Raw genomic sequence first — 24,623 nt, 5'->3', positions numbered from 1 at the left:
CTGGAAGCAGTTCTTCCTGGACTGCTAATCTCATTCAGTGGGGATTCTTCGTGTTGTCATGTGCCTTACCACTGAATGATACGTTTTCCCTGCGGGCGAAGTTTATTAAGATGAATTGATGGCGGATATTATAAATCCGGAGAATGAAGAAGATCTGCAGGCTCAAGTAAGATTAAATCTTCCAAGACACAGTGAAGAAAACAGAGTTTTACAGTAACTGGCTGCATGGACCGTGGAAGTGATAATCATAAAAGAGGCAGAGTAGAGCGACTCAATGCAACTTTGGCTTGAAATCATGCCAGGAACATTTAAAGCCCCAAACCAGATTATCAGTAAAATCTATTAAACTCATTTACTGAAAGTTAATCACTTATACTAAAAAAATATCTGTCAACTTGATGTACATATTGCTATTTTCTGTATGACAATTTAATCAACAAAATAAAAGCGTACCTTCTCAAAAAAAAAAGAAGCTTCCAGATACCTCTGGTGACGTCACATAAGGTGACCGATCAGCTGTTGTATTTTGCTTGTTTTTCTTCCACTTTACTATGCTTTTCATAAAATTCCTCCTTCATATGCCTAAAAGTATACATGCAAGTATACTTTTAGGCATATGAAGTATACTTATATGCCTAAAGTATAGGTTTATGTTTGTAAGTATACATGCTATTGCAAATTGAGTGTATTCAATCGGCATTCTTGTAGAAGTGATCTACTAGACTGATCACACTTCTGACCTCCAGCTGAAGCCAACCTGGGTTCTGCAGCCAATCACTCACTTTTTCCACACAGGCCCATGCAGGTTTCAGGGTTTTTTTCTCCCTTAATTGTTTAGTGGTATTTAAATTGTTTTGACGTTCTGAAACACCAAAGTGTGACAAAGATACAAAATAAAAAATAAAAAAAGAAAGGAAATCAGGAAGAGGACAAACACTTTTTCACCCCACAGTATGTATCCTCCTGAAAAGCTGCAGTCCTCCGTCTGGTGTGACTCCACCAGGAACAAGGTGAAGCTTTCGATTTTTTTTTTTTTTTTGTCAGACTGACAGTTGCACAGATGGTACACCTCTCTGTGCTCTACTGGTCTTGTGGTTGTCTGAATGTTATCCCAGCTGATTCACAATCTGCTGATCTGCCGAGTCAGCTGATGAGGTGGATTGATGCAACATATGTCTGACTAGCTGTGAGCTTCCACTACTCCCTCACTAAGGGGAACTCTTCCTAGTAAAGTTTTCACAAAACCTCACAACTGATTCCTATTAGCTGGTATGTCACGGTTTCAGGGATGTGTGCACTATCGATTAACCTACCGATTATTCTGACAATGAATCGATTAATCAGATAAAATAATTGGCACATTCTGTTGATTTTTGAAAGCCTTTCTTATAGTTTTAGAAATATATTACAAGATGTAATTTATGTTTTCATCTAAAGTGCATTTTTTTGTACAGTTTTGGCTTAGTTTCTGCTCTGAGGATGTCGCTCTTTTAGCAAGTGGTTGTTTTTTGAATCTGCATCGTTGAGTTAACGAGAAATCGATTACTAAATTAGTTGACGACTAGTTCAATAATCGATTAATCATGATTAATCTGATGAAATATTTCAGCCTTAAATGTTTTTGTTTTACAAATATGAATTTAAAGTAGATAAGAACAAAATGGCTCAGTCTGAGAGTTACCTGTTTCTCTTATGATTCTGTCCAGCTCTGCATTGTGAGGAATTGGGCATCACTCCTGTTTAGCCATTTTGCTAGAAACTGTTTATTTTAGCGTCTGTTTCTTTAAGGACTTAGTCTGATTCTTGGTTTTGCCCTAATTATTAGGCATCGTTTGAATGCTTTTGCTGCTGAATCATTTCTGCTTATTGCATATATATTCAAGAATAACAAACCCATAGATCTATGCAGATCTATACAGCGCCGTCAGCTGTACTGTGAGAATTTTAAAGCCCTCTACTTGTTGAAATTCTGTAATCACTGTGTTTTTTTTTTTTTTTCATTTTGCTCTCTAATTGGATTTTTCTCATTCAGATTGAAGAGGTCGAAGCTTTGTCTTCTATCTACGGAGACGAGTGGTGTGTGATAGACGAAGCGTCCAGGATATTCTGCATCAAAATATCCAGCGACGCCGAGGAGCAGAAACTGACGGCATGCTTGCAGGTGGAGGAGAAAACAAAATCCTGCATATGAATCTCAAGCATCTCAGCTTGTTCTAAAACTATTATTTTCGTCTCACTGTGATCAGATAATCCTTCCACCCGATTATCCAAGCGCAGCCCCGCCCATCTATCAGATCAAGTAAGTCTATTTGCCTTTTTTTCTTCTTTGTTCGATTTAATATGGAGGAGATCTGCTGATTTGAAAGAACAACGTCCCACTCAAAAGCCCACTCCGCGTCCCACTCAATAACCTCGTGTTTGTTCTCGGCTTTTCTAGTGCCGCGTGGTTGCGAGGCTCCGAGAGGGCCAAATTGGCAAACAGCCTGGAAGACATCTACGTGTGAGTGCTTTTCTCGTAATTTCTGACTTCACAAGGAGATGCTGTGCGGCGATATTAGTCACAACAAAAGCTTTCATTATTCTTTCTCGCAGGGCGCCCGTCTCTGTGTGCGATTTCGAGCTTCCGCCCTCACATGCGACTATTTAATTTTCAACAGGGAGCATGCGGGGGAGAGCATCCTCTACCTGTGGGTGGAAAGAATCAGAGACTTCCTCGTGGAGAAATCCCACAGCTTGGGACCAGGTGAGGTGTGCGAGAAATGAGTTTCGTGCCATGAGCCCGCAGGTCGGTGAGCGCTTTATAATGACCCCCAATGGCTTGACATCCACCTGCGTGGCGGAGCTTGCTTCATGCTACTCTGAGCCATCACCACTCGGCTTCATCCGTTTGTACCAGCCAGCTGACTGTTTACTGAGTCGACAGTTGGGAAAACACGGCGCATTGTTGAAGGAAGGATGCCGAAAAATTAGAACCAAGAGTGAACAGATTCAGTATATATATAACTTTTTCACATTTTGTCACCTGAGTGAAGTTGGCCCCACCCACCTTCTTCAAATCAGACAAAATTGGTGTCAAATGTTTGTGCTGCGTTTGTGCAGCAAAAATATTCGTTTGTGCCGCTATCATTTTAAAGATGTAAAGAAATGTTTCCTGAGGTCATGAAAGGTCAACCAGCCCCGCAACCTTCTTCAAATCAGACAAAATGGATGTCAGTCAACTCGACCACGCTTGTGCAGCAAAAATTTTCATTTGTGCTGCATTGGCTTTGAAGATATTAATGAAAGGCTAAAGGTCAAAAGGTCAACCAGCACACCCCCACCCCCACTTTCATAAAATCAAACAAAATTGGTGTCTAACGTTTGTGCTGCGTTTGTGCAGCAAAATAAATTTTGCAGCCCACCAAAACTCCCTCCATAAAAGTGGTTGACCTTTTGACCTTTAACCTTTCATCAATATCTTCACAGCCAAAGCGGCACAGACGAAAATTTTTTGCTGCACAAACCAGCATAAATGTAGTCGAACTGATTGACACCAAATGTATTTATTTTTGCAGATGTGAGCGGGGGCAGGGGCGTGACTGACCTCTGATGACCCCTGGAGAACATTTTTCTTAATATCTTTAGAATGACAGCGACACAAACAAAAACTTTTGCTGCACAAACCAGCACAAATGTAGCCAAGTTGATAGACTCCTATTGTGTTTGATTTTACAAAAGTGGGGGGAGGCTGGTTGACCTTTTGACCTTTAACCTTAAATTAATATCTTCAAAGCCAAAGCGGCACAAACGAAAAGTTTTTGCTGCATAAACGTAGCACAAACGTTTGACACCGATTTTGTCTGAATTGAAGAAGGTGGGCGGTGTTTTGATGGGAGTTTATGTCCCGTTGTGCACAACGATCGATGGTTCATAACAGTGGAGTTGAAGAGTAAAGTTTCCTTTTCTCTGTGTTTTTTATTCTACAAATGACATGAAGTTCAACTACTTGCTGGATGAAGTCTACATATCTCCTCATAATGTCTCGGCTAATTTGATTTCTGTCATGTTGCACAAAATCTTCCCACATACTTTTGACTAATTTGTGCCAATATCTCGGTACAGCTGAAATAAAGACATCACTAACTTACAAGTAACTTCTTAGCAATATACAATAGTTTGTTTTAAGTAAATAATACCCAAATAATGATTTAAAAAAAGTACCAGTTCCATAGGCAGATAAAAAAAATAAAAAAAAACTATTAAGATGGGGAAAAATGTTGCATCATGCATGAAACATCTGTCAATTAGAAGAAACCTCAAAATATTCTCATAATTTTTACAAAGAAATGCATAATTTCAATGATCCAAATGACCTAAAAGTTCAATCTGAGTTCGCGTCACACGGTGAGAAACGTTTACGTTGCCGTCTTAAATTCCTGGCTTCACCGTTTAGCTGCATAAAATGCACATTTGAAACATGATTAGATGTTAAATAATCACTTTCGATCCAGACAAATCTCCGAGCAGCAGGTGAAGCCTCATCTAGATTCTCCTCCCTTCCTTACCGGTGTATCTTTCCGGTGAGGATCTAAAGGTGCGATAAGGTGAACACAAAGCCCTTGTATGAAAAAAAAAAAAAATGCTCCACGCTTTGAGTGACTTCACTGAATTAAGATCCGTATCTTCATAATGCACCCGGTCGCCTCGGTGGAGCCTTTTCCCCCTGGCGCTAAAAGGCTCCTCGGTTCTGGCTTCACCCGCTAAACGAGGTGTGTTTCTGGGTGTCAGTGTCTCCTCCCTCTGTCTCACTTATCTGACACCATGCTCCTACAGAACATTATACCTTTTTAGCAACAAGCCAGACGAAAAAAAAAGAGAAAAAAAACGAGCCCGCCTCCCCATTGTGGTGTGTCATAAGCCATCTTTTTGGTGATTCATGTGGTAATAAGTGTAACTGGTCGCAGCCCTTCAGACCGTTGGCTTATTCATTCAGATGACAGCCACATGGTGGGAGGGAGAGAGAGAGGAGCGGCAATAAGGCCGAAGCTGCACATTTGACAGAAAAATAAAGGAAATGGAAAAAAGAAGCAGAAGAGATGACGGGGCACATTAAAAAGTGAGGAGGGACATAAAGGGTTTGATGATGAAGTTTTGGATGAATCAGACCACACTGAAGCAAAATGATGAGCAGGAGAAGGAAAAGAAAACCACATCGGAAAACAAATATTTGTTCAACTGAACATGAAACCCACTTACTTTTAATGGATTTTGGCTGTGTGTGTGTTTCTGTCGAGCGCTCTCTCTCTCTCTCTCTCTCTGTTGTGTGTGTGTGTGTGTTGATTAAACTGTAAGAAATACTGAGCTTTTCATTATGAGGGTAAACATGGGAAGATCTGCAGTGGACATTTGTCATTTCCTGTTTTCCTGGGGGCCGTGTAAGTTTTAGCAGCGTTTACTCAACCGGGGGGCTGATGAATGACATTAGCGCTCGTGTCTGCGTGTTCTTTATCCTCAAGTTCTAATAGTCGTGCTATAATGCATCCTATTATGCATGCCAGGCTGTGTGCAGCCTTGTTTTTCTGACCTCTTTTTTGGGAGGTTTTTCTCTTCCTGAAAGGTACATGCTTTTTATGATAATGTTGCGTTTGCATCTTCCCTTCCAGCGCCCTTGACTGTCTTCCAAAAAGGTGTTAATAGCATGTTGGCGAGTCGCGCGTTCGCACTGCGCCGCAAATGTGTGTTAATCCAAGCTTTAAATTAGTCCCAGTTAGGTTTTTTTTTTTTTTTTTTTTTTTTTAAGTAGCATTACCTGATCGCAGTGTGGCATTTACACCTTCAGAAATGAGAAGCACATCTGCGGCCAAAAGCTTCAAATAAGTTGGGCGGGGAGGGAGGGAAGTAGCAGTGGGAGGAGGAGGTCGGGCTAATTAACTGTCACATTTCATGTTTTCATGGGGTTTGTTGAGAATAACAAACACATATCTCATAAAATGGACTTATTTTCCAACATCTCGACGTTTCTTTGTGCAAACCCCAATGAGGATAATCAATGTGATATTAGCTGTCAGCAGCTGAGCCTTTGCTGTTCACGCTGTTCACGCTTGCGTTGCTGAAGTCTTTGTGGTTGTGCGGTCAGATCCGAACTGCACAAGGCCGCCAGCAGAAGTATTCGTACTGGTCCATCCTTGCAGCATGAAGCTACACAAAATACGCCAGTATGTTATAAATACAAATCTGAAAAGTGTGGCCTGTATGCAAGTTCGCTCTTTTTGTGCATTTGTTAAAACTGTCACTGTGTCGTAACGGTGCAACACGAGATACTCTGTAAGAAACAACCAGACTCTTCTGCCTACATGTAATTGTTAATCTCAGGGCTCATAATTAACAATCACTGTGCTAATTAAAATGTGATTTCTTTTTTTGTTTTAGTTTTTTTGCCACATTCATGCTCATATTAATACCTCACGTTTATTTAATCCCTCTTTAGTCATTCAAGAAGGAAAAGTGAACGTAACTGCAGAGGAAGACGTGGAGGACGACGATGAAGATGTTCCTGATTTGCGCGTTCTCAGGGAAACCGTAGAGAAAACCCACTTCTTCCTGGATCAGGCAAACGGTATGGCTCACTTAAATCGGCACCTGCTCCGTTTCCGATAAAAGTTTTTATAATTATTTGCGACGCTGCCCACTTACAGATGAAGAGATACCGCCGATAAAACATGGAAGCCCCATCACAGACCGACGCAGCACCTTCCAGCCCCATTTGGCACCTGTGGTTACTCCAAGACAGGTACGACACATGCACAGTAACGTTTACGACATACGAGACAAGACTGTCGTAATTTATACAAAAAAAAAAAGAAAGAAGTCCTGTCGTAGAGCTAAAGTGGCTAAAAGCTAGCCGGAATGGTATATGACGCCTAGTGGGAACTTGTGAACTTTCTGTAGTTTGGGTTTGTCTAAATCTTTTGATTTATGCCGCTGACTGAAGTAAAAAAGGATCTGTTTTCCACTTCCTGCATATTAATCTTACACTTTGGCTCGTCTTAAAAGCTCCCACCTGCTGCAAAGTGCTAATTGGTCAAAAATATTAGCAGATGCAGCTGTCCTGCCGGGAGACCCGGGGCAGGCTTCACGCTTTCACGGAATGTTCTTGAAGCGCTAAGTGCTACAACTGCTAAAGTAATTTTGAAAGGAAAAAAAATAAAAAAAATAAAAATATATATATATCACCTTCTTTAATTAAAGCAGTAAGGTGTTTATATGCGGTAAACAGTGAATGGAGCCAATGGGGTTCAGTTTCAGCCAAGTTTTCTTCCAGCCAATGGCGCTGCTGGAACAAAGTTTGTACACGCAGAAGGATTTTAGGAGCCTTCATTTGTTTTAAACACACTTTTGAGCGAAATCTGACTTGGTTGCAAAAAGAACAAAAAATAGCCAAAAAGTTATGCATTTAAAAATATTGTTATATTATTAATGCTGTAAAAAGCCATGTACTGCAACATAAATGCAGCATGCTGCTGGCAGCTCTGCCTCAATTCACCCTGTAGCTAATTTGTACCCATTTCTTACCTATCAGAAAACCAGTTTATTACTTAATTGTTGCAAATGTATGTATTTAACACGTGTTTTCATGTAACTGCCAAAAGTTTGCATAATTTAGTTTAACTTGTGAATTACTTTTCATCAAATCTCTACTTACGTTTTTTTTTTCTTTCTGATTTCTCTTGGGGCCGGCTTACTAGTCCCAATTAAATATACAGATTTTGACTTCCGCTCAAAGCTTCACCGAAGGGACAGCAGCGGCGCGTCACCGCGGCTGGCGACATACGAATCAGTTTTGTTTTGCACAGATTGCACAAACGTCTCACCATATCAATGTTTGATCCCACTCCTCTCATTTACTTAGAGTTTTTCTGTACAGGGAGACGGCGTAGCTACACAAATGCTGTTGTTTATCTTAGCGTCCTGGTGAACAGATGCCCCAAGATTGCTGTAAATTTCTGTGTTAGAATTGGTGCTTATGAGCTCTGCAGAACAGCTGAGCTGTCGGTGCGTCTCTGGCTTAACGTCTTTGGTAAGTGATAGTGACGTTAGCTAATAATAATTATGTCAGAGACTTGTGCACTCAAGTCACAAATTGAATGAGTTCGGAGTCGAGTTGATAACAGAAGTCTTAGGACATGACTTGGGACTTTTACACCGACGGTTTATGATTCATTCTGTCACCCAGTGCCGTCAGGGAGGAGAGCAGGGTCCCATCCTGGGCCTCAGCAGAATCTAGGCTCTTTCAGTAAATGTTAAATGCAGACAGAAGAACGTACCTCGGGACTGATCGTCGACTGCAAGCCTGGCGGCAGGAAAGCTGTATCCAACACCAAGTACGGGATGCCAGAGCTGCCACCAATGTTTGGGCATTGTGTTTGGTGAGGCATCCAACACAAAATGCTGTAAGATAGAGAGGTCCCTGCAAGTTATGTTTTATATGGATAAATGTGTGTATGTGAAACTTTTGTGCTGGAAACTACAGTGGAAAAGCGAAATAATCTTAACTTCTTTTTGACGTTCAAACTCTCACAAACTGATAAATGGAAGGTTATATGGCTGGTTCATTTTATCGTTGAAATTGAGTTTGTGTTTGTTTTGTAAATCCAAAAAGATGCAAACGGCAAAAATATCGCAGTGCTTTGAGCAGAAAGTAGCAGCATAATTCTGTCCAAAAAAAAATCCACTTGATCACAAAGATTTTATACAGTTGAATGAACATTTCCATTTCTTCTTTTTAATGATCTGATACTATGTGAAAGCAGGTTTGTACTGTTGATTAACATGAATATTCTATTCTATTTTACTGTAGATCAGTTTTATCATTATCAATAAAAAATAAAATCTGCCATCTTGGCATTAGTGCTCACAGAACAGAAGTTTGGCATTTAATGCTGTTTTTGTTGTATTTTTATACAATGAAAAATACACTGTACATATACAAGCCATATTATGGCTTTTCAATATTATGTTTTATGGTTCCAGACTATTATTTTCTCTGCTGCTAAATCTGATGTAAAGCATCATTTGTTAATGTTTATTTTATTTTTTATTTTTTTGCACAGTGTCCCATTTAAATAAACTAAACTAATTATTCGATTTACATTCTGCGAGGAAACTTCTGCTTGCTTTTTTTCTAATTTGTTTTTACTTATGTACTGTAGAAAAGCAACATCAGCACCAACTTTCTGATGTTTATAAGGAGAACATACTTGATTGTATCAAGGCTAATAATTATTCCTTAGTAATGTACTCAAAATGAAAAGTTTAGGACTTGGACTTGACTTGGGACTTCTTTGTCACTTGGGAAACTACAAACCCCTAAATTATATTGCGAGTAAAATTTGCTTAACTTGTTCTCATTTGCATGACATGTTTAAAAAATTATTAGATTTTGCTGCATTTTGTATCTTCCAAACATTGCAGCATCTGTCAGCACCACAGTTGGAGCTGCAGTATATTTTAGTTTTTTTCAGGCAGAAGCTGCTTAAAGTGTCTCAAACTCTGACACCATGTCCACAGATCGTGCGCAAATGGACTTTTGTTTTTGTTTTCCCTCATGTCCAAATGGAAATGGCTCTTTCTTTGAGAAAGACCCAAAAATGTAATTTTTTTGATTGTGTTTCTGGACTCTGAGCTGTTGTATATTTTTGGAGGCGGTGACACACGACCCCTTTGTGGAAGCCGCTCTACACACAAGTGCGTCAAGATTATTCTCCCCATCACTTCATCACTTCCCTTCTGTCCAAGAAGTCCAGATTTTCTGCAAACTTTCCTCCCAGCGTCTGTTTTGTTCTGTGCTGAAAATCTGCACGATGTGGCGACAAGCCTTGGCCATCTTGTTCTGTCTTTGAGTTTTCATTTTTCTTTCCACGGATAACTCAGCCTTTTTGCTAGTAATTTTATTGATTGGTAAGAAGTTCTAGTGGACTGGATTTAAAGAGATGTTCTGCTTAATTTTATTTCAGGTTAAAATTAACTGTTGAAGTGCTGGTTGACACGGCAGCTGTAGGAAAGAGTCTGGAGTAAAAATATAGAAGTAAATAAATCACCCAGATTAGCAAAAGAAAGAAGATTAATGAAACATTTCAATTCACAACTTGTCTTTTTTTTACTTACTTTATCTATAGTTGATCATTTCAGTTCTTGAAAACTCACATGACTTTAGTGATGTAACTTCAGGAAATGCTTGCTCAGCGGTTTTTTTTTAAAAATTTTTTTGCTTTTTTTGTAGGCTCAAGCAGAACATGTGATGCTATGTAACTATTAGACAGTATTAAAAATGGGCAACAGGTTTGATTTTACTAGCTTTTACCCAAAAGAGGTATTTAGCCTTTCAGCTTAGTGTTTGATGTAAATAGCTGCTGACTAATCTGCATTAGTCGGCAGCGGCAGGCTGAACTCGGACGTTATTCATACCGCAGTGTTGCAGGTAGCATTCCTTCAACGCTCCTGGCCGTACCACAGCGCTTTATAAACTCAACAATGAGCTAACAGAGGATGGAGCCGAATGCCAGCAGCCGTCACTCATTACTGTGTTTTTTGTTTTTTTTTCCCTATGTGTTTCAGGTGAAGATGGTCCTGGAGAAACTTTATGAAAACAAGAAGATTGCCAGTGCCACTCATAATATTTACGCCTACAGGTTGGTGGTGTCTATGTAAACATGGTGGAAAATACAATTTCATGAGTGAACAAAGAAAGCTGCATTATAAAGCACTGTATCTGAGCTGGACTCCGTAAAGCAGTTGGCCCATTTCGTACCAATACCAAACGTCCCTGAAGTTTATTGATTTATGGTTTTTACTTGATAATACGGGCTGGCTTGGATAAAAGCTACCTAATAGGCCGATTTGTGTGTTTTGCATGATGCCGATTAAAATGTAGTGGCAGTAAATGTCGTATCACAAAGGTAAACATTACGGTTGCACCTACCCTAGCACTTATCTGCCTTACATTTTTGTGGTGAACAATACATGGCTTCAGGAGAAGCTGCCGGTTGTTTGCTCAGGGTTCACAAAGTGATCATCAGATATGGAAGAAACAAAAAAAAAAAACATTCAGTGCAATAAAGCCAAAATTAGCATCCGTACGCCACAGCTTTCTGTAAAATTTTGCGCTTTTATCCAAATATGCACAAAATTAGCCTCGTCACGAGCAACACGCTGATTTCTTCGCAGTGGATCCACATGAAACGCACTTTTAGACGCACCAACATAGATGGAGGGCTGCTGCATCAAGCAGCTTTACGATTCACTCTCCTGATATCAGTTTTAACAAAACAGTGCAGTAAAATATAACTGTTTGTTTGCCCACAGATTACTCCTGTTTGCATTTTCCACGTGCAAGTCGTTCACATCGTCAAACACTTTTTAATATCTGACAAAGACGAATGTAAGCTGAGTCAACACAAAATGCACCTCATTTAGTAAACGACAAAGCCTTCTGAGCCGATCCGACCCACTGCGAAAATATATTTCACATCTTTTTTCTTAAATCTCAAATGATTGTTTACAGGCTGTGTTGAAATTCCAGTGTGACTGCAGCGTTCTTCGGTTCAATCTCGCCAGCAGCAGTCGGGCCTTTTTACCGCACCTGCACGATCGATAGGTCACTTAAATTGAATCTGACAACATGAAGCAAGCTAAAAGGCAAAACATCATGCCCCCATCTCAAGAAACAGAGTTGATGGCAAAAGAATAAAAAGAGTCTCGAGAGTTTTGGAAGCCGGCGAACCGCAGTGAGGGTTTGTACTTAGGCAATTCATCGAGGAGGCATCAAAAGTACTTAGACTGCATGTTTCACTCTCTTTAGTTTATTCTGTTCTCAGAATACTTGCCTTAATTGACAGAGTTAAGAGTTCTTGGTCTGCAGCAGAAAATTGTGAAGGAAAATGTCCTGTTATTAGTTTGTTGTTACTTGGTTTATGCAGCAGGACAAAAAGAAAGCCTACCTCTTAAAGGTTTGGGAGAATAAAAAACAAAGTCTGGACTTGAAACTTAAAAGCCGTTGATGCCCCAAAACCCTTCAATGTGCCTAAATTGGGAACTTCTTTAAAGCTGCAGTAACTGTAACTTTGTAACTTTAACAGAAATGTGTGGGGTTTTTTTTTTTTTTTTTTTTTACATATTTATTAAAACTGTCACAACCTACAATATGAGACAAATAATGTGTGAAAATATTCAGGTCCTCCACCTCCTTCCTGAGTCACTTTTGCTTGAAAAAATGCACCGCTCCCGGTCAAAATCAACCAATAAGAGCCAAGAGGAGGGTTTTAGTGCTGTCGGTCATCCTTGTGTATGTGCTGCCAAATGTGCTCAATACCAGAGAAACAAGTTACAGCTGCAGGAAAACTGTCATCATCATCATCAGCTAAGTAGCCTGAGAATTCATGGCTAGCTGTCGGGGGAGGATGTGAGCGACACATACACGAGGATTATTGACAGCGTTAAAACTGATTGGTTGTTTCTTACAGAGCTGTGTATTTGTTCACGTGGAAGGCAGAAGAGCTACATTTTTTCACACATTATCTGTCTTATACTGTCACGACATGGTGATAGATTTAACAAATATTTTAAAAAAGAAACATAAAAAAAACTTTCATGTTGCAGCTTTTATAATCTGAAAATTGCTGTCTTTTAAAGTTTTTTTTATGTAAAAAGAAAATACACATCGTGACAAAAAAAGCAAAAAGAAACCAAATCTATGAAGGGGCGAATACCTTTTTCTCTGCTCTGTTCCTGTTTATCCTTCATAAATGTAACTTCTGTAACGACGCCGCTCGCTCCGCTGACAGAAAGGCCTTTGATTGTGTGCCACGACGCCAAAACTCGTTGCAGGAACCTGTCAACTCACGTCAGGGCTCGTTACAGTTTGTGTACAGTCTGTCTGATGTTATCAATCATAATTTATTTAACTTCAGTGTTTTTGTGCTGCTGTAGCTTTTTGCGTCCTTCCCCATGGAAACGGAGGCTCTGGATCCACAGAGCCTCCTCCTCACGCCGAATTAACTTCTGAACCAAAGCGAATTCTGTACGGAACATTTGTGGTGAGCTTAATATTTAAATTAGCCCTTCATCCTGGAGTTAGTGTTACAGTTTGTCTTATTAGTGGAGAGGAAAATGAGATAATCTGCTCCTCTGCAGGGAGCACTACTGCATTAAAAAGTCAAACAGTACTGGAGCACATGAGAGTTTCCCTTCACACATCCTGAACTGTGGCTGCGCAGTGTGTGTGTGTGTGTGTGTCTCCTGACGCATGTGTCCGTGCAGGGCCTGATGAGGTCAGCGTCGGACTGCCTGGGCGGCCATTACTCACTGGGCAAAAGAGATGTTGACATTTAGACTGCTCAGCGAAGTTTCTCCTGTGAAGAGGCCGCCGCCGGTTGTCACGGTGTCACCCTCTGACCTGAGCGTCCGCCAACCTAATGCCAAGCCGTTGGTATCTTTCTCCCTCTCTCTGTTGCAGGATTTACTGCGAGGACAAGCACAGCTTCCTGCAGGACTGCGAGGATGACGGCGAGACCGCCGCGGGGGGCAGATTGCTTCACTTGCTGCAGGTTATCACTTTCGTCCGGCCCGCGCCCGCCGTTCAGCCGCACGCCAAGCGGCCGCCGTTCTTTGATGCGAAGCTCCCAAAAGAGTCTACTGAAATTATTTCCAGCGCAGGACGCACAAAGCTTTTTTTTTTTTTTTTTTTTCAATCTTTTTTTTTCTTTTTCTCTCTTCGCTCGATATTGATATCGCATTCCAATTGTTAAATCTGCCGGCCACATTCAGCTTCTTGTGGCTTTTGCATGTTTAATTGCTGTCTGTTCTGAGCTGGCCTGGTAATTTTCACAGCCTGCATAATTTGGCGTCTGCTGCGACTTTTACTCGGGGTTTGTTATCAGTAAGCAGCTCTCCAGAGAGCGCTGCAACATAAAGCTGAACACTTCTGGTTGTTTGATTTATCTTGGAGTTATAGGCCTCTCCTGAAGAATGAAGCATAAATGAAATCCTAAACAGTTGAGAATGGTTATGGATTTTAACACAGCTACTGGATTTTTTCTTCTTGTTGTTCTACTTTAAGATGAGAATCTATCTATCTTACAAAAAGACCATCTACTTCCAACATAAATTAATTCTAACAAGAGTACATTAGGCCCATTTATTACTGTTACAACACGTGGCAACTGGAAAGGTACAGTGTGAATGATAATTGTAATAATGACAGAGTTAGATTTGGCTGCTCCAGTTTCTGGTCTGTGCTGCCTCTTCAGAAGCAAACATGCAGATGTGTCCTGAATACTAAAGATAATTGGCACATTGAGGTTTTTTTTAGGTCAGGAAAAACAACACCACTCACTTATTTAAGGTAGCAATCTGTGAAATGTACACCAAACTAAAATATTACTTTAATATAAATCTCACCCATATCCACTTCTTGATATGTGTTGCTATGGCGATGACAGCCTTCGCTAGAGCTAGTAGTTAATCGTTAGCTACAATTTTATTACAGTTACATGGTAGCGTTTAAATTTACTGTAGTTCTTTGACTCTTTTCCATTGGATGTCAGGTGTTTAATTCAGACATACACTGCCTTGCAGAAATTAAGAGGTGTGCAGGTCTGCTTATTGCCCCGATGAAGAAGTTCAAGCCTTATGCTAAAATCATTAGCCCTAAGCCGTGGTGGCATTTCTCCAAGAAGCCTAAATTGTTGGAATGATTTTGGCACAGTGAAATAAAAATCTGACATGTTGTTGAACTCTGTGCTCTTGAAGAGAGAATGTGACATGGAAAATTGAAGCACACACACCTCCAAGTTGTGCCTCAGGTCTCTTTAGGAAAGGGGCAGTGTAGTTACTTCAGTTTGCCGTTCAGCTTTGGCTGCTAAGCAGTGAAGAGAAACGGATCCTGATCAAAACACACGATGTGCAGGAGTTGCACTTATCAGATGTTTGCACCAATTTGCAACACAGCAAATCTATGCAACTACCTGAAATTTGCACTTCGAGCTGGAGATGTACCGACATGAAAACTTGCTGCACGACCAAACAAATACTGCATGACTAACATTGTCCCCCTCCAGGAAGAAATGCAGACTAGATGGAAACAAATATTAGTTATCATTGGCCCAGGTTTATTCATCGGACTGATACCAATATGTTTAAAAATGACTATTGGCCGATACCGATGTTAGTGCAGATATATCTTTATACAGGTTGGTTTAAAATGAAAGTTTTTAGAATTTAACATTTTTTCTATGTTTAAAAAAGGACTATAATCAAGATTGTTTTTTCATTATTTAGCTGCACTACTTCAAGTTGCACTGCAAGTGGAAAATGTCTTGGACAGAAGACTGAACACTCCTAGAGTTTATCATATATTTATACAACCAGTTGTATAAATATATGTACTAAGCTCTGTTTTATAAATATATGATCAAATATTGCCGTGGATCTATTGAACTCCTCCCAGCCTGTGCAGCATTGACAGAGCAAAGAATCCCTCCCTGTCCTCACTTCTGAAAAACTCAGCCTCACTGACATATTCTTTTCTCTCCATCAGCACCTTGAAGTTCACCCCAAAGTATGTGTTGCCATAATATCTTATTACTTTTGACAAGTTTCACCAGGCGTGGCATTTCTCACCTTGTCTGGTGTTGTTGCCTCCCCTCCACCCCCTCCCTCCCAATAGGACCAAAAACTTTGAGAAGAGAAGAAAAAGTGGGTACAACTTCCAAGTTTTGAAATTTGATGAATCCCGCATGTTGCTTAAGACCGTCCGGTTTTATTGATTTCCACAATGGGGGATTTAGTCACGCTGCTGTATTTACGTTTACATTTGTTTTTGTTTATGTCCAAAGGAAGTTTTAATGTACAAAGAGCGACGGGAGCATGTTTGACGAGATGGATTCAGGAAATGTGTGAGAATAGCAACTCTTCTACATTCAGAACTCAAATGACGCTCAATAAAGTCAAACACTCATGTGTTTGTAATATCTCATAAATGTAACATTAAACGTCTTTCCTATTAGCAAGGGATAGTCGGAGACTTTTTTGCTGTTGTTGCAAATTACAAGTGATTTTGCTCTCAGCTCAGCTTTGTGCTCGTCCTTCCAGAGAAATTGAATGAATGGAAATTTAAACACCAACGCCGAGGCATTATGCAAAGTTTCTCTGGCTAGGAACTTTGTTCACTCCAGTTTGGTCTCCATTATTAATCCCTTTATTTCTGATATCAAACAGGCGTTTTGTCCCTTGGCTGTGCTGTCAGATGGCACAGTGATTCACACACACACACACACACACACACACACACACACACACACACACACACACACACACACACACACACACACACACTCCCACATCACACTAAAAATGTCCAATTGTCCTCACACTTTTTGTTTCCCTGTAACGTTGAATGAAAGCCAGTGTGAGGTTTGTGACAAAAAAGAAAAAAAAAGTTTTCGCCGTAATGCAGGCTCAGCGGTGACTCGGAGCGGTTCTGTCATTCTCATTACCAGCAGGTGCTGCGTGGTGTCAGAGCTCTTCCAGATGAGGTCCGTGACTCTCACTAGAGTTCAGACTCATTCGGGAGGTGACGGCAGCCGTCTGGGTGGAGGTAGAGGGGGGGGTGCGTCCTGCTGCAGATGGAAATCCCTGTGAATGAACGGGTCGGCTTGTCGTTGCAAAGTCTGCGATTTGCTGCACTGAATTCAGATGAATCAAGCTGTTCGCCTCCCGAACACCGAGACATGTTCTAGAGCAGATCCAGTACTCTGAAGTGAGCTCGGAGAACTGGCGTGAAAGGATAAACTGAACGTGACGTTACTCTTCGTTTGCACAATCCGATCTCATTGTTTTCCTCCGTAGCTCGTACGTAATCCTGGAAATCGCAGGGGATGAATTATCAAGGTCTGCAGGTTGGCGCAGGAGCAGAAGCTCGGCGTCTCCTTCCAGATTGTTTTTTTTTTCTTTCCATGCGGCGTTTCAGCTCATGTTCGCTGCTCTCTCATGTGCCTCATTATCATACACCAGCTCTGAAAACGAGCTGTAGTCTGTCTCCTGCCAAACACTCAATAAACGACAGAGTTAGTGATAAGGCTGTAAACACGGTGGAGCGTTTTCGCTGCTAAAGAGCAGAAATTAGAGGTTGGCAGGGAGGGGAGGCCAAGCAAAATGAAGGAATTAGGCCAGAGACGGGACTCCGGAGGAAAGCGGATGTTTGGGAGGGAGTTCACGATGTTCGCTTCATGTTAGACTTCATGTTGTGCTTTTTGAGTATCACAAAATCTCACCGTTTTAAAGCAGTGGCCTGGTGGTGGCCACCGACACATATTGGGTTGAGAAACCAAAACCTAAAGTCATATCAGGATTTGGGAAGTTTTATTATTCTGTTGTGACATTTTCAAAGTGATGAACCCAAAAAGAGACATGCATATGAATCAGCTAAAAATAAATATATAACTATGCAAAGTGTAGAAGCTCACTCTCTAATTGCTTAAATGAGAGACTCCTCCACTCAGCTCCTTCAGACTAGCGGCAGCAATTAGCAAACACCTTCATGGTGGAACTACGCGTCTGCTGAGCTCATTTTCTGAACCACTTCCCAGTCCAACACATCTGAGAATTGTTGGAAGCAGCTTATTGGGGGAACTTCGCTGTGATGACGTACGAGAGGCGAAGTGTCTGATAGAGCAGGAGCTTCTTAAAGAGACAGAGACCCAATTTCAAAGCGTCAAATTTCAAAGTCAAATTTCTTTTAAGTCATATTTGGTATAGAGAGTATCTTTTATAGCTACTGATTGCACTATAAAATGGAAAATATATAATACCACCCCTTTAAGAGAGAAATGGAAATATTCAGAAGCATAGGTTAACTATCAACAAAATGGACTTGCGTTCAAGCAGCATCTTTTTCTGTCTTTAAAATGCAAATTCATTTCATTCTTCTCATCTGTCTTTAGAGCCTCAGTGATTAATATGCTGATCACTTTTGCGCTCAATGTGCAGTTTATTGTTGCAACGTTACAAAGATTGGCCCTTTTGCCCAAATATGGTCGTTTCTGGTTCCTTGGTGGATAAAAGGGAGAAAAGCTACCGCTAGGGGTATTGATTCATTATAAAACAGCCACTTCCAAACCAGTGCCTGACATCTCTGCTCTTCTTTTCTTTTTTTCTTTTTTTTTATCATTTCTTTATACTCCACGGCATTTTTTTTTTCTAACACAAGCACAAATAAAACCAGGAAATAACAGGGACTTATCTCGTCTGTATCAGGCTCTGACCTTTCTGCTGTAACGGCCTGATAGCATCAGGTCTTCCAGCCCATCTTTCACGACACACTGGTTAATGTTCTACTTGCGGCACTCTCGAGGTACTGAGGCATTTACTAGAAGAGATCTCTTCTTTCGGGCTTGTTTTCTCCAATCTCATCGCTCCCTTTCTAGCGCCGCCACCCGTTTCCTCCTTTAGACTCGTGCCAAGTGAATGTGGACGTGTTCGGCGATGAATAAAGATGGATCTGATTCAGGCGGGCGTGCTTTCAGCCAGATGTGAATGGATCCCCCTCGAGTCACAGATTGCACTTTTTGTTTGTGTTGCGGCTCAGAGCAAAATGTGCCCCCCACCCCTTCCCGTTTTTTATTTTTGGAAAATTTACCTTTTTGTCCCTGAGAGAGCGAATTGTTGCGAACCATTTTGTCAGCAGTTTTCCCTGATGGCAGCATCGTCTTACAGCGGTATTTCAACATGGTACTGGTTAAAAAAAAAAAAAAAAGTTCTGAGTCAATTGGTTGTTGAAGATAACGGTGAATCAGATCAACTGCAAAAGGAAGAATACAATGAAAACTGTGAGCTTTTTGTTTCAAACCCGCTATTGTTGTATTTCATTTTTGCTCAAGGATTATCCGAACTGCATCGTCGGGCGTTCCTTGTGCCACAATCAAACAACTCAGAGCTGATGAGACAAGAACTGCTCTCCACTACCAGAGCAAGACCTGAATCCCAAAGCCTTTGTCGTTGGAGTCCAACAGAGACATGAGAGAAACTCTGAGCCGTTTCCTTCTGACCTGCTGGACAGGAAGAAGATTTATTTCAAAAACCTTCAAAGTGTTCACTGGAGAACGCGGTTTGCGTACGCCGCTTTTCTGCATTCCCATAGAGACGCGAGAAGTCTCTTGGTGCGTCTACGGAGACTTGTGGCGAACTCTTCCTTTCTCGACGAGACGGGTACTTTCCTCTGTTTTTCCAACCGTTGTATTAATAATGTAGTTGATAATTAATTATTGGTTTAAATTATTGATAATTACATAAGTCAGACATCAACCTGAGCTCTGAGGTTGGTAACATTTTTGGTTTCCACTGTTATAAAGTAAACAGTTCTCGGACCATAAGCAGATCTCAGAATCATGACAATATTTAACATTTTCAATCCCGTCGGCTCTGATTGTCAGACCCCCGGCTTTAGATTGGCAGCTGCGACTGAAACATTTCATTCCAATCTATCCATTATAACACATCTGGTGTGAAATATTCAGCTGCCAGGGAGAGGTGACATGACGGTTTATCTGGAATTTGCAGTCACTTCGCCTCTCGTGTTTGTTTCGCTGCAGATTCTGGACGTGCGGGATGTCATGGTGGTCGTGTCTCGGTGGTACGGAGGCATTCTGTTAGGGCCCGACCGCTTCAAGCACATCAACAACTGCGCCAGAAACATCCTGATGGACGAGGGATACGTCGCCTCCACGGTGAGATGCTGGAGGGGATTTTTTTCAGTGTCTTTATTGCTAATTTTGTTGGATTTAATTTAACTACAAAACTTGTAATGAACATGAAGGAGTCTTCATAAATGTCTATGACTGTTGTCGTGAAGTGGTATTCGGATATAAATTAGTCTTAAACAAATGAGAAAATGCCCTTCAACAAAGGGAAGAACTTTGTTGACCTTCATAAGTCAGGAAGTGGCTAATAGTAAATAGTAACTTCCCACTTTGAATAAAATACATAAAGTAATTATTACACATTTTCAAAAGAATTGCAATGTGGACAAATTTTATTGTTTGTAGGATTTCTCTTTTGTTTTTCGTTAAAGACCACAAGCCATTTCTCCCTCTGGTGCAAGACTCACATGTTGGTTTTGGTTGTATTTACCCACGATGCCCTGCGCTATAGTTCACTTCCTGCTTTTGGAGCATTCTCTGCATTCCAACTGCACCAGAGATTATTTATTTATTTATTTATTTATTTATTTTCAACATGATAGAAGTATAAAATAACGCATGTGAACAAGGAATTTCAAAAGACATATTTTTGAACCACAATAATTCTAACATGCTCGAAAAGGAGTAGGAAGAATTGAGAAACGTATGAATTCCAACCCCATAAACGTATACCATATTTTCAGATGGACCCTCGTTACTAAGTTTACATATGTCTAAATATGTAAATTCACACACGCTCATATGTGTTAGCCTCAATTTACATTTACACATTAGTGCTAACTCTCACCCATATTATATCCTCCTCTTTTTCTAAAAACATATTTTGTATGATCTCTTTTTATTTATTTATTTATTCAATTTCTTAAATGTAACTTGAGCAATTTTAAATTCCGCCAGATCTTCAAATTTAAGGATTCTAGATTTTAAGTTCACTTCACTGAGATCAACGTTTGTCGCGTTTTTGTTCCGCATCAGAGTTCGATTGTGCGTTCACACCTCCCCAAACGAACTGGACCAAACTGGGCTGGTGTGAATGCAATAGCCAGATGCTATCAAACCAATTTGTTTAAAAGCGTTGTTGAGTTTTCTCTCTGCTTTTTACCTCAACATTACAAGGTTGAGCGGCAGCTGCGACTTGGACCGTGAAAAGTTCCACAAAGCTGCTCTGAAATCCTCTTTCTCCAGAACCTCATTAGCTCCTTTTGCAAACGAGTGCCTGGTTTCAGCCGAACGTTTCGTCCCCGTCGGACTTCGGACCCAGACTCTGTGACAACCGATTCACGCTGGCTGGGTCTGCGGGGAGATTTAAACTCACAGGAGATTTCAACTAATTGTTCTTCCTAAATGAAACTCCTGCCGGCCCATCAAAAGTCTGTCTGAAGCTTTTTGAGGAGGTCAGAGAGGCAGTTCAATTATCCTGATGCATATCTCAATAAAAGACAGCTTCAGCTGTTTAACAATGGCAGAGTTAATGAGACGGAGACTTTTTTTTTTTCCCTTTTCGCTGTTAACATTTCAGAACACAACGCCAGCTACAACAGATTAATAATAGCTCCAGCACTAATTACAACTTCCCTGCCTGATGCTTCCCTGAGTAGATATTTTCTGGTGAATGTTTTCATTCATAAAATGTCCGACTAACTAATAATCAAAAATATGTTCCACCACGACTCGCAGATGACTCAGGATTTCTTGTAGTAAAAACAAAAACAAAAAGTAAACACATTTCCCAAAATACAAAACAGTGTTTCTGTTGAGGTTGATTGTCGAAAGGGAAGCACCTCATCAAGTGTTTATCAGACTTTCATAGAACCAACACCTGATTGGTACTTATTGCATTTATTTTGCAGAACCTTAAAGTATTAACAACCATTTTTAAATTTTCCTCATATTTGGAAACCTTATTTTTATATGCGATGTATCAACACAGAAGGAAAATGATGATTTTTAATTTTTTTATTTTATTTTTTTTACATGTAGAATATGCGCCTCCTAACCTCTGGATTCAAAACCATTACAGGATTTTTTTTGTTTTTATTTATTTTATTTTTTGAGTGCATGTGTTCCAGTCTTTGGCATCTAGAAACTTTATAAGGCCGTTTGTTCTGTAACAAACCTCGGAGGCCTTCGTAAAACAGCTGGATTCATACAGAGACTAAATTACACACAGTTAAATGCTAGTAGCTAATTACGTACCTTCTGGAAACAATTGATAAAAAAGCATAAAACACCTTTCAAGGTTTTATTTGCAACAGATTTTTCATAAACGATGAAGAGTTTTAATTCTACTACAGTCTCAGCTGCTACATGTGGCTGTAAGTTGACAAAAATGGGGGGAAATGTGGTATTTATATTGCCGACGTGATGAATCCCTGACTATAATGACAAAGGCGCAACATCACGGTATCTGACATGAGGTCCGTTTGGACGTGTTTTGCTCTCTTTTCATGCGCCTGGTCATTAATTAACAACACATCACAATTCGACGGTGGCAAAAGGGGGGAGAAATGTTCCCTTGATTATTTAAGTGGTCGCAAATTATCATGAGGGAAATGTGATTGTCTCGAACGCGTTTCATTCCAGTGTTTTGGGTCGGTGTGGAGAGCCGCGGCTCTCCTGCCTAATGGCTGCACAGATTGCGACAGCGAAGCCTCTTCTCTGGGGATAATTTGTGTTATTTTTTATCTGCGGGCATTTCTGATATGCTTGCGATTCAAACAGCTTCCCCACACAAAGAGGAGACATGGAATAGCGAAACACAAGGCAGCTAACGCTCCTGTCAGAATAAAAACGTGTATTTTTTTTTCTTTTTGTTTGTTTGTTTGCTTTTGACCCATTGGCGATCCCGACGTCCCCAGAGTGAGGGGATTTCAGCGTTGTCGCAGAGATCCAATTAGGAATAGGGTGAGACTGATAAAAATTATTTTTAAAAATTGCCTAGCCAAGAATCTTGGCAATGAATTTATTCAAGAAAAGAAACAGAACATAAAATTAACCCTGACGCTGCAGCCGGTTTCATTTCCAAGGCGATGCTACTGATTGAAACCTTATTAACAGCATCTTTTTTTTACTCCCCCTCTCGTCGAAGAGCTCTGCCAGAGTCGATTCCGAAATTGGATGAAATCTCCTGGCACCTGAACTGGAAACTAGGAAGTAAAAAAAATAAATAAATAAACCCTTAGAGAAAACAAGCTGGACGGCCATTTTTACACCTGAAGAGCAAAAGATTTCTGCCAGTTATGTTGCAGGATATGAGTCACTTTATAAACGGTTTGCCAAAACTCAGAGGAAAACCTGCGTTGAATCAGCTTAGGAGTGCAAAAAAAAAAAAAAAAAAATGGCTACTGAAACTATTGCAAAGGGCTTTGTATGCATGACCGTTCAGGAGTTTGACACTTTTTGGGAAACATTTGTCTCCCCGTCGTATGCGACGGAGCCGTGGCGGCCTACGACCCGGGAAGCGTCGCGGGCGAGGCGGGGGACGTTTGATAAGAGTACTTAGGAATGCAATGTTTAGTTTGATGCAATTATTAGAATACATTAGAGCAGTGTGGTGCACGTCAATCACCGCATTGTAATTTGCACATTTGCACACGCAGCGGGAGTTTGGGCTAGAGAGTCTGTCACGAGCCACAAAAGTGGCACTCAAATATTTTGCAGGAGGAACAAAGCTCTGGCATAGTTAAATGGAGCACCAAGGCAAAATAATCATTAGTCTGCTCGTTCTCTAATTCCGTCCTCTTTGTTTCACAGGATGAGGCCTGCAAGTCAGGAGCAAAGACCAAGAGATCGAAAAGCAAGAAGACGAAGTGAAGTTCGGGGGAAACACGGATTCGGTTTGATTCTTAAATAAACGAGAAGCCTCTCGTTGACTTTGTGTTGTCGGGAAGTTCAATTCGTTTACTTATCTTTTTAATTGTATTTTTTTTTTTTTTATAATTTATTGAAAGTGCCTTGCGAAAAATATTTAAAGTGTAACCAACCTCCAGATTGACTTTTATTTTTGCTGAGGAAGAAAGTGTCTAAATATGTCATTTAGGGTTCTGTCTTCTTGTTTCTTTGTCCTTCTCCACTTCTGGCTGTTTCTATTGGCTCCGCCCACTTTTGTGGGATTTGTCATAACTTGCCAGAGTTGTGCTTTCCCAGCGGGGAAAAGTTACACTTTAAATACTTTTGAACTGTTTAAAACCACAAAACTTCAGTGATTTTGACTGGAGATTTATATGTTAGTCCAACACAAAGTGGTGCATAATCCCCGTATCGCTTCTCGTCTGCTTTCAACAGAAAAGCAGCCAAACAGCATGATACTGCCAACACCGTGTTTCACCGGTTGCTAAGAGGGATGTAGAGTATTTTCTGCCACCTTCTTGCTTTTGCTTTGTCCTGTACCAACTTAGACCAGCGCACTTTGGGCAAGAACGACCAAAAAAAGGTTCTGTTGTATTTTCACCAGTGGAGACTCTTCTTAAGCTTCATACATCTATCTTACTGTACTGTATCTATTTACACTGATATTTTTTGGAAGCCATATTCTATCAAGAACAAGTTTATGTAGGTTCTTTATATGGTTCTGATTTTTGCTGAGACTAAATTCTGTAATTCTACATATTATTTAAGGGCTTCGGGGTAAAAAGATGATGAATACAAACTTACTCCACACTTTTCAGATTTTCAACCCCACACATAACATTTATGCACCACTTCATTTCACTTTCAATGACCCTAAACCCCCCCCTGAAGTTTCTGGTTTTGACATGTAACAAAAACCAAATCCCATTTCTCTACGACGCTGAAACCTCAGAGTCTGAAATATGTATTTGTTTACCTTTAAGAAGTCTTCGATGACGTGTTTACAGCTGGACATATTTAATTAAAAAGAAACCATGACATCAA

At 40.5% G+C, this 24,623-nt stretch overlaps 1 protein-coding gene across 2 annotated transcripts; it reads left to right on the top strand.

The window, feature by feature from the left end:
• The first annotated feature begins 4 nt into the window (after positions 1-4).
• impact (impact RWD domain protein) lies at positions 5-24,623 on the top strand. Of its 2 annotated transcripts, none has more exons than XM_014990121.2 (11): positions 5-166; positions 2,033-2,161; positions 2,247-2,299; positions 2,438-2,500; positions 2,658-2,743; positions 6,467-6,595; positions 6,675-6,769; positions 10,594-10,667; positions 13,490-13,580; positions 19,623-19,757; positions 23,484-24,623. In XM_014990121.2, the coding sequence occupies exons 1-11, from the start codon at positions 119-121 to the stop codon at positions 23,541-23,543; spliced, it is 963 nt and encodes a 320-aa protein (XP_014845607.2). In that variant the 5' UTR covers positions 5-118; the 3' UTR covers positions 23,544-24,623. The 2 variants fall into 2 exon arrangements, with proteins under 2 accessions (XP_014845607.2, XP_014845608.2); XM_014990122.2 differs by having other exon boundaries at positions 155-166; positions 2,593-2,743.

This window comes from Poecilia mexicana, unplaced genomic scaffold (genome assembly GCF_051168715.1).
Source record: "Poecilia mexicana isolate PSO_F unplaced genomic scaffold, ASM5116871v1 scaffold_4, whole genome shotgun sequence".
In the NCBI taxonomy this organism is placed as follows: domain Eukaryota; kingdom Metazoa; phylum Chordata; class Actinopteri; order Cyprinodontiformes; family Poeciliidae; genus Poecilia; species Poecilia mexicana.
Note: the sequence above shows the minus strand (reverse complement) of the source record. Positions and strands in the feature narration are given on the sequence as shown.

Coding starts and splice junctions, on each gene's coding strand:
- impact (XM_014990121.2), top strand. CDS start 119: ATGGCGGATATTATAAATCCGGAGAATGAAGAAGATCTGCAGGCTCAA. Junction 167..2,032: donor AAGAAGATCTGCAGGCTCAA/GTAAGATTAAAT, acceptor TTTCTCATTCAG/ATTGAAGAGGTCGAAGCTTT. Junction 2,162..2,246: donor AACTGACGGCATGCTTGCAG/GTGGAGGAGAAA, acceptor CACTGTGATCAG/ATAATCCTTCCACCCGATTA.